Here is a 13550-nt window from a genome sequence, read left to right on the forward strand (position 1 = left end):
ATTTTGTGAAATCCTGAAAGTTAAATGCTTCCACAAAAAAAAAGCCTTACCTCCAATTAAAGTCCTGTTGTTTTCACCGAACTGCAATCCTAGGTATTTTATATACCGACTGGAGTTCTCATTCAGTGTTGTGTTTGCATGGCCGAACGATTCTAACACACAGCTAACCTGAAAGAAAATATTCATCACCAGTACTGGCATGTACAGCTTTACATTCCTTTCTGTTGCACAAGTTACATGGAGACTAAAAGCAGTATGCATGAATAAAGTTATTCTTACTTAATTATGTAAGTTAAAAATCACACAACGACCAGGTTATAGTCCAACAGATTTAATTGGAAGCACACTAGCTTTCGGAGCACCACTCCTTCATCAGGTGCTACCTGACGAAGGAGCAGCGCTTGGAAAGCTAGTACTTCCAAATAAACCTGTTGGACTATAACCTGATGTGTGATTTTGAAGAATTTTAGATTATTTTTATATTTTCAGTAAAATTTATATATTACTAAACTGGTTGTCGAAACTGAGAGATTCATTTTTCCACAGTGTCCTTTGTTTTAGGAAAAGAATGAAGCTTTAAATGATTATTTTTTTATTTCTGGTTGACAGTAGGTATTTTAATTGGGAGGGAGCAAAATTTGGTCCTTGCGTCTTTTGAATAAGGTGCACCACACCAGAATATCGGTGGTGGCTGTCACCAACGAATGTCAGTGTAACATTCATGAAAATGATAGATTTCTGGTTCATAGCTGAATGCGTTACCTGCCTGATTAGAATTTGATTGACACCCTTACTCCCACTAGCTCTTCTAACCTGAAATGGAACATCAATATTGTCTTCTGCCTTAGAAGGAATTCACTTTCTCTGTCATATTATAATCACAATTTCCCCTCAAGACCATAAATTTTTCACAATTGAAATACAGCCAACACTCAAACACAGCTCAAATAAAATGAAGGACTATGGATGCTGTAAATCTAAAACAAAATTGCTGGAGAAACTCAACAGGCTTGGAAGCATCTGTGGAGTGAGAAAGAGGGTTTATGTTTTGAGGAGTGACCCTTCTTCAGAACGCCATGAGTTCACAATGACAGTTCTGAGGAAAGATCGCTGGACCTGCAATATTGACTCTGCTTTCTGTCCACAGATGCTGCTAGGTCTTTTCATTTTCACTGCAACACTGCTCCCTAATCTGAGAAGACTCCCGCATTCTACATTCTGCATTAAAGGTCAGAAAATAAATACCTCACTTGCTGAAATTTTTCAACTCTTCAAATGATTTCACTTTTAGATCTCAACACTGTAGTTTAATCTTGTTACATTTGTTCATTTTTTTTAGATTTGTGGTTTGGCTCTTCACCTTTATATCTCAGTTTAAAAGGAATCATCCTAAAAATGCGATCTTAATCCATATTCACAGTATTGTTTCCTATTTGTAAGTTATTCTCAAAGCAGAATATTCCACAACTGATTTGAGGGGACTACAGTAATCATTGTGTTTCAGTCACATTATTAATTCTCCAGCTGTTCCCTCCTTTGCTCCTAAAGATTGTTTTTATTTGAGAGTGACGTGCATTGTAGCAGCTCCTTGTGCCTGAGAACAGCCTCTGAGACCAGATCACTCCATGCTCCAAACAAGTTACTAATTCTGGTATCATCCCTCAGAAGAGGTGTATCTTGTGGGATTTTCTATCATTTCTAGAGTGTCATATGCAGTCAATGTCAATCAGAATTTCACATGATTGTCTGCGCATTTATCTAGGTGAACTGAAAATCCTGGGCTTGTAATATGCAATGTAAGCAAAAAACTCAAAGAACTGTGGATGCTGGAAATGAGAAATAGAAACAAAATTTCTTGGAAAAGCAGGTCTGGCAGCTTCTGTGGAGAGAAAGAAAGGTTAAAATTTTGGGTTCAGTGACCCTTCTTCAGAACTGACTCAATCTACACTGGCTGCACTTTTAGTTCCTTTGGCAGTCTGTGATTCTAACCCACTCAACCAATAGCTGACTCACGAGAAAGGTGCATGATTAGAGTCCAACTTGGAGAAAGGCAGGTATTCTGCTACTGTGCGGGCTAACACTCCAACCCTCAAACAACCTCAGCATGATAGATTACCTGGTCATTTAACCCATGTCAATTATTGTCACCACTGATAGAGTGAGCATTAAGTGATCTTCTAAATACTAATTAATCGTGTGATGTGCTTTGACATGATAAAATGCTGAATGTTGGTAAGGTCCACACATCGGCATTCCCATGATGCTTAATACTTAGCAACAGCAATGTAACAAGAAGAGCAGCTTAACCACAAAGAGGACCATGTGGCTCAGTGTTTAGCGCTGCTGCCTCACAGCACCAAGGACCCAGGTTTGATTCCAGCTTCCGGCAACATGTTGTCCCTGTGTCTGCATTGGTTTCCTTTGGGTGCTCTAGCCCAAAGATGTGCAGGCTAGGTGGATTAGCCATGCTAAACTGTCCCATGGCATCAAGGAATGTGCAAGCTAGGTGGATCAGTTATGGGAAACGCAGGGATACAGGGTGCGTCTGGCTGGGTTGCTCTTAGAAGAGTTGGTGTAGACTCAATTTACTGAATGTCCTGCTTCCACACTGTGGGGATTCTATGATTCCCCATCCCTTCGGGCCACCTTGAGCCTCCACAGCCCCAGCATTACCCAACCATTTCTGAAAAGGAAACTCTGACCTGCTCCACCTCCAGAATGTGAGGGCATTCTGATCACTGACTCAACAGTTTGTATTGAATTTAGTTTTCAACAGAGATTTTGTAAGTTATTTACAGCTAGGAAAAGGGATTCTAGTTAGACAGTGTTTCAACTGGAAAGGAGAAGTATTTTCTAACTCATGAAATACCATGTATTGCAAATATAGCAAGTAGTGAAGTATTGGAGTGTCTTGAAAAATGGAAACTGAAGTCCAGTTAATTGGATGAGGTCATACTTTGAAAGATGCAACTTCTCAAGTTGCTAAAGTGAATGGAAAGAATAAAAAGAGGAATCTTAGATACTTCAGAATACAAAATGCTCCACTAACTGATCTCGTTGGTTTCAACATGTATGATGTGCTGAATTCTCCAAGATTTGGTATCATAAGTGACAAGAGTGTTTGTATAATTATCTGTCACATTTTTCAAGTTCTCATTGTTGGTGATAATAGTTATCAAGGTTTGTTCAATTGAAATCAAAGCCTATAAGCACCTTTAAACTTCAATAACCAGGATGCAGAGACTGAAACAAGGACCAGGAAAGAATGTAAAATTTGTGGTGTGTGAGATCATAATGGGTGAATAAGTACAATTTCTAGAAGGTAGCTGGAAAAGTTTAAGGGTTATCCACGTCAAAATAATGGAAAAGCAGCCTGCCAGTGAAAACACCCCACAAAGTTCCAGAAAGATGATGGAGATATAGTTTGGCATCAGCTGTGTCAATGACAACGAGGTCTTGAAGAGGAACATTGCTGAGGATCGAGAAGCAACCAAGGATGAATATTATTTGAAAAGAGTGAATATAAAATATTCCTAAAAGATAAAATGAAAATTTACTTAAATGCAAACTGTTACATTACACATTAAACATGCAGTGTAATGCAGCTGATGTTCCAGATGATGGCACTAGTAACTAATGGAAATGGCATGGGAAATATAAATTGCTTAAAAAGAAATAAAACAACGTACAGTCATGAAATGTGGTCATGGTTGATCTAATAATTGTCAACTCTGCTCCCCAGCCTTTCTCTGAAAAACCCTTGATTACTTCGCTGATTAAAAATCTATGTCAGCCTTTAATGTATTTAATGACCTAACCTTTACAGCAGTTTGCAGTAAAACTTCCACAGATTCGAGAACAAATTCCTCCTCTGCTTTAAATGGGACCCCAACCTACTCAATCTCTCCTCATGATAGAACCTTTCTATTCTCAGGGTCAATCTAGTGAATCTTCTCTTGACTATCTCCTATACGTATACATCCTTCCTTTGATTATGTGACCTAAACCGTTCACAGTAAATCAAGTGCAGTCTAACTAATGCTTATAGAGTTTCAATAAGGTTTCCTTACTTAGAGTCACAAAGTCATAGAAACCTATATCATGGAAAAAGGCCCTTTGGCCTATTGCCAGTGAACTACACAAATCCAAATTTCCAAAACTTAACCCATTGTATTGTATGCCTTGACATCACAAGTGTACATCTATTTTTATATTGCATTTCCTTTGAAATAAAGGTCAATCTTTCACTTACTTTCCCTATTATTTGCTGAACCTATATGCCAGCTTTTATTATAACTCATTGTATAAGGACGGACTCCCAAATCTCTCCATGCTGTAGCTTTCTGCAGTCTTTCTCAATTAAAAAAAACTATGCAGCTTCTCAATTTTTCCTGCAAAGGTGCATAGTCTCACATTTTTCACACTATATTACATCTGCCAGTTTTTTGACCACTTGTTTAATCTCTATTCCTCAGTAGACTCTTTGTGTCATCTTCACTAGTTACGTTCCCACTATTTTTGTGTCATCTGCAAACTTGGCTACAGTACATTTACTTTCCCCATCCAAGTCATTAACACAAACTGTAAATAATTGTGGCCACAGTACTGTTCCCTACGGCACACCATTAGTTACACATTGCTATCCTGAAAAATGCCCCAATTATTCCAAATCTTTCTCTTCTATTAGGTAAGCCAATTTTCTATTGATGCTAATAGACTGTTTCCTACACCATGAATTTTTATCTTAAATAGATTAACATGTGATACCTTACCAATACAAATATATTATATCCACTGCTACCCTTTCATCCATCCTGTTGTAACCTCTTCAAAGAAATCTAGTAAATTTGTCAGGCATGATTTTCCCTTTGTGAAGTCATGCTGATATTGCTTGATCATTTTATGTATTTTTTGAATGCGCTGCCATTACATCCTTTATAATAGACAGTATTTTCTCAATAACAGATGTTATTGGCCTGTAGTAAGTTGTTTTTCTACCTCCTTCCTTTTTTAAATACAATGTTACATTGGCAGTTTTCCAATTGTCTAGAACCTTTCAGAATCGAAGCAGCCTTGGAAAATTATGATCCATGGACCCGTTATCTCTGTAGCTATTTCTTTTATAATCCAATTATTCATCCTATCAGTTCCAACGGATATATCAGTCTTTAGCTCCAGTGATTATTTAGTGTTTTTGGAAAGTTGTTCACATCTTCTATTGTGATGCAAAGTTTTCAGAACATTCTTCTGCCGTTTCCTCATTCCCCATTACTATTTCACTAGCCTCATTCTTTCAGGGGTATTTGTTTCCTTTGGTCTCTCTCTCTCCTGTTTTATAGTTTGAAAGAAAGTCTTGCTGTTCAGCTTGACATCACTTCCATTTACTCACAGGCCATTCAGCCCAATGGGTCCATGCCAAGTTTTTCAATCCACTCATTTTCTTCGTCCAAATCTAGCATTGTTAACATCTCCTCCCCTCTCCCTCAATTGCTTTACTAGTTTCTCCTGAAATGCATCTTTGCTTTTCACTTGAACCACTCCCAATGATAGCAAGTCTCACATTTTCTCTAATCTTTGTAAGGTTTTGGTCTCCTTACTTGAGATAGGATGGACTGGCACTGGAGGGGGTGTAGAGGCGGTTCACTAGGTTGATTCCGCAGTTGAAGGGGTTGACTTATGAGGAGAGGCTGAGTAGACTGGGATTATATTCATTAGAATTTAGAAGAACTAGGGGGTATATTGTACAAACATAAAATTATGAAGGAAATAGAGAGGATAAAAGTAGAGAGAATGTTTCCACTGGCGGGTGAAACTAGGACAGGAGGGTATAGCCTCAAAATTAGGGGGAAGCAGATTCGGAACTGAATTGAGAAGGAACTTCTTCACCCAGAAGGTTGTGAATCAGTGGAATTCCCAGCCCAGTGAAGTAGTTGAAGCTTCCTCATTGAATGTTTTTAAAGCAAAGATAGATAATTGTTTGAATGGTAAAGGAATTATGGGCTACGGTGAGAGGGTGGAGATGTGGAGCTGAGGCCATGGAAAGATCAGCCATGATCTTATTGAATGGCGGAGCTGACTTGATGGGCCAGATGGCGTACCCCTGCTCCTAGTTCTTATGTTCTTATATAAAATATGTCTCTTTAGGTTTCTCTGTTGGATTTCTTGCTGAATATTTTTAATTGACAGCCTTATGCCCGAAATGTCGATTCTCCTGCGCCTTGGATGCTGCCTGACCTGCTGCACTTTTCCAGCAACACATTTTTCAGCCTCCTTCATCACAAGAAGAAACATTTCCTCTACATCCCACTTCTATCAAAACCTACCACAATTTTAAAGACCTCTATTAGGTCAGATCTCAAGAGTTTTTTCAAAAAAAGACTCAGCCTTTCAATTCTTTCTTAGTATGTATATAGTATGTAGAGATACACATTGGCATTCTGACCACATCGGCCTGTGGCTGAATATGACAAAATGGCTATTAGGGGTTTCCTTTATAACTGACACTTTCAAAGGAAGTTTTAGCTGATGCAACATTTCATATAGCTCAAATCATGGCCTTCACAGACAGACAAGAAAATGCCTCTAAGTCTTAGTAAGATGGGACGAGAATTCAAATAGAAAGACTTTAATAAGGCAGCTCAGATGAAAACCATTGGATTTGAGATTTCTACTTTTTATATGAAATAGAAAGGAAAAGCTTGACCTAACTGAGATGGGGATTTTCAAAACAATTACAATTATATACTAGATTAGACACAAAGTCATACAATAATAGCAGTTTAGATTTATTAGGCCTTGAGGAATTAAGTTTCTGAAAGCAGTTAACCTGGATGCAGAGACACCCTTTAAGAAACATTTTTCTCCATCAGCAAAAAGATTACAACAACAAAATGCGATCAACAAGATAACCTCACAAGAATACCAAGATGTAAATAACGTAGCAAGGTGGGGGGGGGGGGGGGGAAGGGGGAGCAGAATTAATTTTGAAACAGGGTCACCATGACCTCGAGAGAATAAACAACAAGATCTGACTTGGCAAGTCAGATACTTACAAAGTTATGCACAGTTAAACCTAACACTATGATTCTGCGACAAAGCAAATAATTTTGGGAGCAAATCAGATAAAAGAGAATCCACTCCTGAAATTGTTCACTTTGCCATAGAATCCTAGTATGAGGTTTAACAATGCATATTTTTATAAGTCACTGTATATTAGAGCTGATATTACAAATATTATAACAATTGGTAGAAATTAACACCTTTTTAATCTTCAGTACTAAGATCAGCAAGGGATATGAATTGCATGATGGAATTTAAAAAATCATTAGTAATAAGCAAACATTCAATTCCACTGGCAAGTGTCTAGGAAGGGACTTAACAATCAGTGTGGGATTGTGGTCAGTAACGTAAGAGTCCAAGGATAGGTGATAAGGGTCTGGCAAACATCACGAGATGAAGTTGCCTCTCATTGATCATGTATTCACAGGACTGGATTCTGGATCAGAGGGGATGTGACAAGCACTGGTATCAATGTTGCATATAACCATTGTAAGGCGATATGTATAAATATCCGGACTTTATTGGAAAAACTAGAGTATCACCAACCTCCGATCTGAGTTGTATTTAAGCGGGCAGAAGGGTCCCATGTGAAAGCCAGATTCAAAGCGGTCTCTGGTCTCTCCCACACGTGTGGTAAAGGAGCTCCAAATCAAGATTGGCTTGTGCTACTGCACATTGGACTCAGACTCCTCTTTAAAATTCCTCTCCAACAAACAGCCAGGAGTCATCAGTACAATAATGATGCTCTCATTGGCACCGGGGCAATTGGACAGCTTGTGCATGAACTGCACAGGGGTCCAGATGCAAGAGACAGCAGTTCTCTGCAGCGAACTAACCAAAAAGTGAAAGGTAGCTCATCTCTCCTCCCATTTGCTAAAAGCTATTGTCCCTAAACAGTGACAGAAAGACCCAAAAACAAATGAGTTGAATGCCCTGTGTCTTCAGCGAAGCACTGAAAGGATCTGGAAAGAAAGGTCAGAGATCAGAAGGATTTGGAAGAAGCAAAAGAGAGATCTCATCAAATCATGTGGACTTGTGTGCTACTGGACTACATTTCTCCAGTATCTTTACCTTCATCCATAACATTGGTATTTGTTTGCCTATGTCTGGCTGTATGTCTGTTCGGATTTAGGAAAAGGATAGGGCTAACAGAGTTATAAGTCAAGAACTCCAAATTTGTTTTCCTGTTGTTAGATATGACTTTTTTTGTAATAAATCATCCTTCTATATCATTTTATCAATGTAATATAACAAGTTGGTTTGCATGCAATAATCTGAGCGTGATCTAACCAAGGCTGTGATGTAAGTTGAACATAACTTCGCTACTTTTCAATACTATCCCATTGGTATAAAGGACAGAAAATTAAAAGATTAAAGATCAGTAATAGAGCCCCAGCTTCTGGAGCACAAGACAGGTGTAAGTTGCTACCTTTATCTTATGGGAAATACAATCAACAATTTATAAAATGCACTTTGTGCAGATTACATATAAAAGCTGGATAATGAAAGCTGAACACAGTTCATATATTAAAGCCTGCAATGTTTAGTCTTGGTGTCCCATCAAAAGATGCACCATGCTGGGGGCAGAATTACAATGTTCAAAAACCAGACGAGTCTGAATATTTTGCTTTCAGTTTCAATAAGAAGTGAGCAACAATGTCATATTATCTTAATCCGAATATTGCATGGATTACAAGAGGTTTTTTTTTGCCACACGATTATTTATTCTTTGCTACTTACATGGTTCATCTTTGTTTCAAGCGCACACTCAGTAGTCATTGATCTACACGCCAGGTGCTTCACAATGTGTTTGCACGCTTCTGTTTTGCCTGATCCAGTTTCACCACTGCAAGAGAGAAGACACTAGAGTCTGATCCTTTTTTTCAGAACACATCAAATGCATCAGATGGAAGGAAACAGATTGAACAGAGCATGAAGCTTTAACAAAGCACAGCTAAATATTAGTAACTCTCACCTTGGGGGGAGGGGGTGGTGGGGGTGGAGAGAGAGAGAGAGAGAGAGATGGTGAATTTAACCTGAGGGCGTGTAGGCTTTTCAATTTAATCCCATATTAAAGCTGGAAGTGTGCCCTGGAGTTTGACTCCTTCAGTGGCAAAGATACCATCTTCAGTATCACAACCACATTGTTACAAACTGACCCAAATTACATACACCAATGCTCACATTTCACTGTTCAACTTTATTTATTTTAGAATTCACTAGTAGCAAAATTAATGAATCTCATTTAAGGTGATGAAGTTTAGTCAAAGCAATTGCTTCTTTAATGTTTATCTCTTTCTCTCCAAAGGACACTAATGCTTACTGAATGGGAACTAAGAGTGGAGTTGACAAGGATTGAATACAACAAGGAATAGGTGCTCATGTGGGAATTTAGAGCATGTTGGACAATTCTGGTACATTTTCCTCAAGCTAACATTTAGGTTAACAGTCAGGCTCTACAAACTAGATAACAATTTGAGTTTAACAGAAGCTGCCCGGCAAAATGGCATGGAACAAATAGGATCTTGGGAATTCGGTGTAAGAGCAGACTTATTGCAGACAGAGATGGAGTTGCAGCAGACTTATTGCAGACAGAGATGGAGTTGCTGCTTTTTACATCGCTTCCTCAGCCTCAAATAACTGGTGATTGCTCATAGACATTAATTAGATGAGCAGGTAAGTGATCGGTTAGTGATTTAAAAAATGTTAATCCATCAGAACATATGTAGTTTAAATTGGCACTGGGGAGATACAAGGAATGCTTTAAATTTATAGTAAAACTGGTTGAACAACTCAATAGAATACCTGCAGAATTCTGAGGCACAGAGGGATTTAGTGTTCTTGTGCAAGATTTACAATACATACAGGTACAGCAAATATTTAAACATTAATGGGATACTATCCTATATTACTTGAGGAATTAGCAGGTTTTAAAGTAGATAAACCCCCAGGCTCAAATGAGATATATCCTAGGCTACGGTGGAAGACAAGAGAGGAGTTTTGCAGGAGTTACGCCATTAATTTTCAAATCTTCTCAACATCCTCTGTTAGGACTCACCACATGTTGAGAGAAATTAGTTCCTGTAGTGAGAGCTTAATGACCAAAGTTCATCGATTTAAAACAGCAGCTTAAAAAACACTGTAAGGGGAAATTAGAAAACATTTCTTTACACGGTAATTTCGTATCATAGTCAGAATAAAGGCCATAATTGACCAGTCCATGCTTGCAAACCCTCAAACCAAAAATTCTCTTATTGGCTGTCATTTTGTGATTGGACTTGCTGAAAAATGCTCATTGTGCTTATAGCTACACTAACAGCAAATATAAAAAAATCGGTTAAATTGGTAATGTGCCTTAACGATGCTTGTTAAAAGCGACACAGGGACCTTAGGGGTGCTTCTACATCTCTATTGCTTCCCCACAACAATGTCTTGGTGAATCAGAGTTGATTTGCCACACAATCAGCTCGCTTGTAGTTTAAGTCTTTGTGATAATTTGACATTTGGCATTCTTTCATTTGTCTCAATTAATGCAATTTGAAAAACTCCAGCTGCATGTCTCTCTTTTAAGCAATATTTAAGTTCCATACTATGAAGCACATATCTAAGAACTCACCTCTTATATCAAATCCAGGCCTAGACAAAATTTCTGTTAGCTAACATAACCTTGCTTTTGCTAAGATTCACTGCCTCCACAATTTAAACTATTAAACTTCCATGCTTTGAGATCATTCCAACCATCTCCAGGATTATTTTATATCGTACCACAGCAATTTTGTCTCATTCTTTATCCCAGATTATGTTCAAAACTCTTCCAATAGAATTACAACTGATCCCCAATCCCTATTCTACAGACCAGATGCCACAGTGAATACAATTACAACATTAAAAAGAACATGGAACATAGAACATCACAGCGCAGTACAGGCCCTTCAGCCCTCGATGTTTTGCCAACCTGTGAAACCAATCTGAAGCCCATCTAACCTACACTATTCCATTCTCGTCCATATGTCTATCCAATGACCATTTGAACGCCCTTAAAGTTGGTGAGTCTACTACTGTTGCAGGCAGTGCGTTCCACGCCCCCAAGACATTTGGACAGGAGAATCAGAAGAATTTAGAGGGATATGGGCCAAATGCAGGCAAGTGAGCTAATTCAGTTCAGGAAACCTGGTCAACATGTATGAGTTGGGCCCAAGGGTCTGTTTCTGTGCTGTATGACTCTATACTCAAAGGGCTATTAATCATAACTTAAGAAGTGCTAACTGTACCTCAGGATGAAGCACTGTGACCTTTGCTCCTGTATCATCATATGATAAGCTCTTTCAGTGCAGGAAAATATGTGTGGTGGGAGTGAGGAACTCAGCCTCACCATATTATTCAGATAAAGCTGGGTGATCTACAAAAAAAGTACAGATTATTGCAAAGTCAGCATTTGTGCTTCTATCTTGGACAATCATAAAACAGTCTTTTGTTGGAAATGAATGAAACAATAATTACAACCTGCATATACTCTCTCTACATCACAGAGAAATAGTAGCCTTTTCACTAGTATTTTCCTAGTGATGCAATGTTAGATAATTTTCCAGTGAAAAGTACTCCAGAAAATATTTTCCTCTTGGAACTAAATTTCAAAGTTAATCATGTTAATAATTGTCTGGTGTGAATCTTGTAGGTAAAAACGTGGACTGCAGATGCTGTAAACCCAAGTCTGGATTAGAGTGGTGCTGGAAAAGCACAGCAGGTCAGGCAGCATCCAAGGAGCAGGAAAATAGACGTTTTGGGCAGAATCCCTTCATCAGGTGTGAATCTTGTGCCAGGTTAAGATTTTATTGATTGATTTTTATTCCCACTAAAACTCCTTTGTTTCCGGTAATTAAGGTTAGAGATTGGAGTGAATTTTCACCAAACTTTGAAATGGAGGCATTTGTCATCAACCTCTGAGTCTGCTCGGTGTGTTCAGTTGACTCAAGAACCCATTGGAAAAGGGCAGGAGCGCCAATATTTAGGTAAATTGAAGTGGCATCACATTGATAAGATCTTTTCTTTGTAACTGAACTAAAATCTATCTGGACTTTGGACTGGGTAAAAGTAGAAAATTATTATTGTCTGCCCCACTGGATCAAACCCAGAACTATTCTCTCAACCTTTTCCCTGTAACCCTACATTTCCCAGGGCTAATCAACCTAGTCTGCAAATCCCTGGACACCATGGGTAATTTAGCATGGCCAATCCACCTAACCTGCATATCTTTGGACTGTGGGAGAAAACCAGAGCACCTGGAGGAGACCCACTGAGACACGGGGAGAATGTGCAAACTTCACACGGACTGTCACCCAACGGTAGAATCAAATCCTGGTCCTTGGCGCTGTGAGGCAGCAGTGCTAACCACTGAGCCACTGTGCTACCCATTGTATTATATATAAATGAGTATTCCAGGAACTTGACCAGAGTAAATGCGATGGGCCAGATCGCTTTCTTCTGTGTCATAACATTTCTGTGATTCCGTCATAAATTAGTGTTAAACTGATCACTGTCCAAGCCAATGGGACTAATTGTATAATTTACTGAGCAACCAATGAAACCTACAGAAAGCCGAGTTAACTCAATACCATGAAGAGAGGAAAATAGATCAGTACTCATTGGGATCAAAATTGAGACTCTAAATTCCAATGCAGACTCTTTCTGGATGAGAGTTCCAATTCACATTCTCAGTTGGAGTCTCACATACAGCAGGAACACCTGTAAATTACAGTGCATCTGATGTTAGTTTGTGGTAGCTGAATCAAGAGTGCATTGCACTGCTTTGCTGATGTCAGTACAAAATGGTCTGAGCTACGTCAAATCCAGTGGGATGCTGTGCACTAAAGGAAAGTCAGAATTGGTTTTTATTTATTCATTCACAGGATGCAGTGTCACTGACTAGGTCACCATTTATTCTGGATTAGTGGTGCTGGAAGAGCACAGCAGTTCAGGCAGCATCCAACGGCAGCGAAATCGACGTTTTGGGCAAAAGCCCTTCATCAGGAATAAAGGCAGTGAGCCTGAAGCGTGGAGAGATAAGCTAGAGGAGGGTGGGGGTGGGGAGAGAGTAGCTTAAAGTACAATGAGTGAGTGGGGGAGGAGATGAAGGTGATAGGTCAGGGAGGGGAGGGTGGAGTGGATAGGTGGAAAAGGAGATAGGCAGGTTCGACAAGTCCGGACAAGTCAAGGGGACAGTGCTGAACTGGAAGTTTGAAACTAGGATGAGGTGGGGGAAGGGGAAATGAGGAAGCTGTTGAAGTCTACATTGATGCCCTGGGGTTGAAGTGTTCCGAGGCGGAAGATGAGGCGTTCTTCCTCCAGGCGTCTGGTGGTGAGGGAGCGGTGGTGAAGGAGGCCCAGGACCTTCATGTCCTCGGCAGAGTGGGAGGGGGAGTTGAAATGTTGGGCCACGGGGCGGTTTGGTTGATTGGTGCGGGTGTCTCGGAGATGTTCCCTAAAGCGCTCTG

General features: G+C 39.4%; 1 protein-coding gene across 6 annotated transcripts in view; it reads right to left on the reverse strand.

Moving 5' to 3' along the window:
- myo16 (myosin XVI) overlaps positions 1-13550 on the reverse strand; it is a 390437-nt gene that overhangs the window by 179887 nt on the left and 197000 nt on the right. For all 6 annotated transcript variants that reach the window (XM_072578153.1, XM_072578149.1, XM_072578148.1 and 3 more), the window contains 3 exons: positions 11331-11458; positions 8800-8905; positions 51-168 (listed from right to left, as the gene is read on the reverse strand). In XM_072578153.1, coding sequence (XP_072434254.1) covers positions 51-168; positions 8800-8905; positions 11331-11458 — 352 coding nt within the window. The remainder of the gene's footprint in view (positions 1-50; positions 169-8799; positions 8906-11330; positions 11459-13550) is intronic.

The sequence above is a fragment of the Chiloscyllium punctatum genome, chromosome 9, assembly GCF_047496795.1.
Source record: "Chiloscyllium punctatum isolate Juve2018m chromosome 9, sChiPun1.3, whole genome shotgun sequence".
NCBI lineage: Eukaryota > Metazoa > Chordata > Chondrichthyes > Orectolobiformes > Hemiscylliidae > Chiloscyllium > Chiloscyllium punctatum.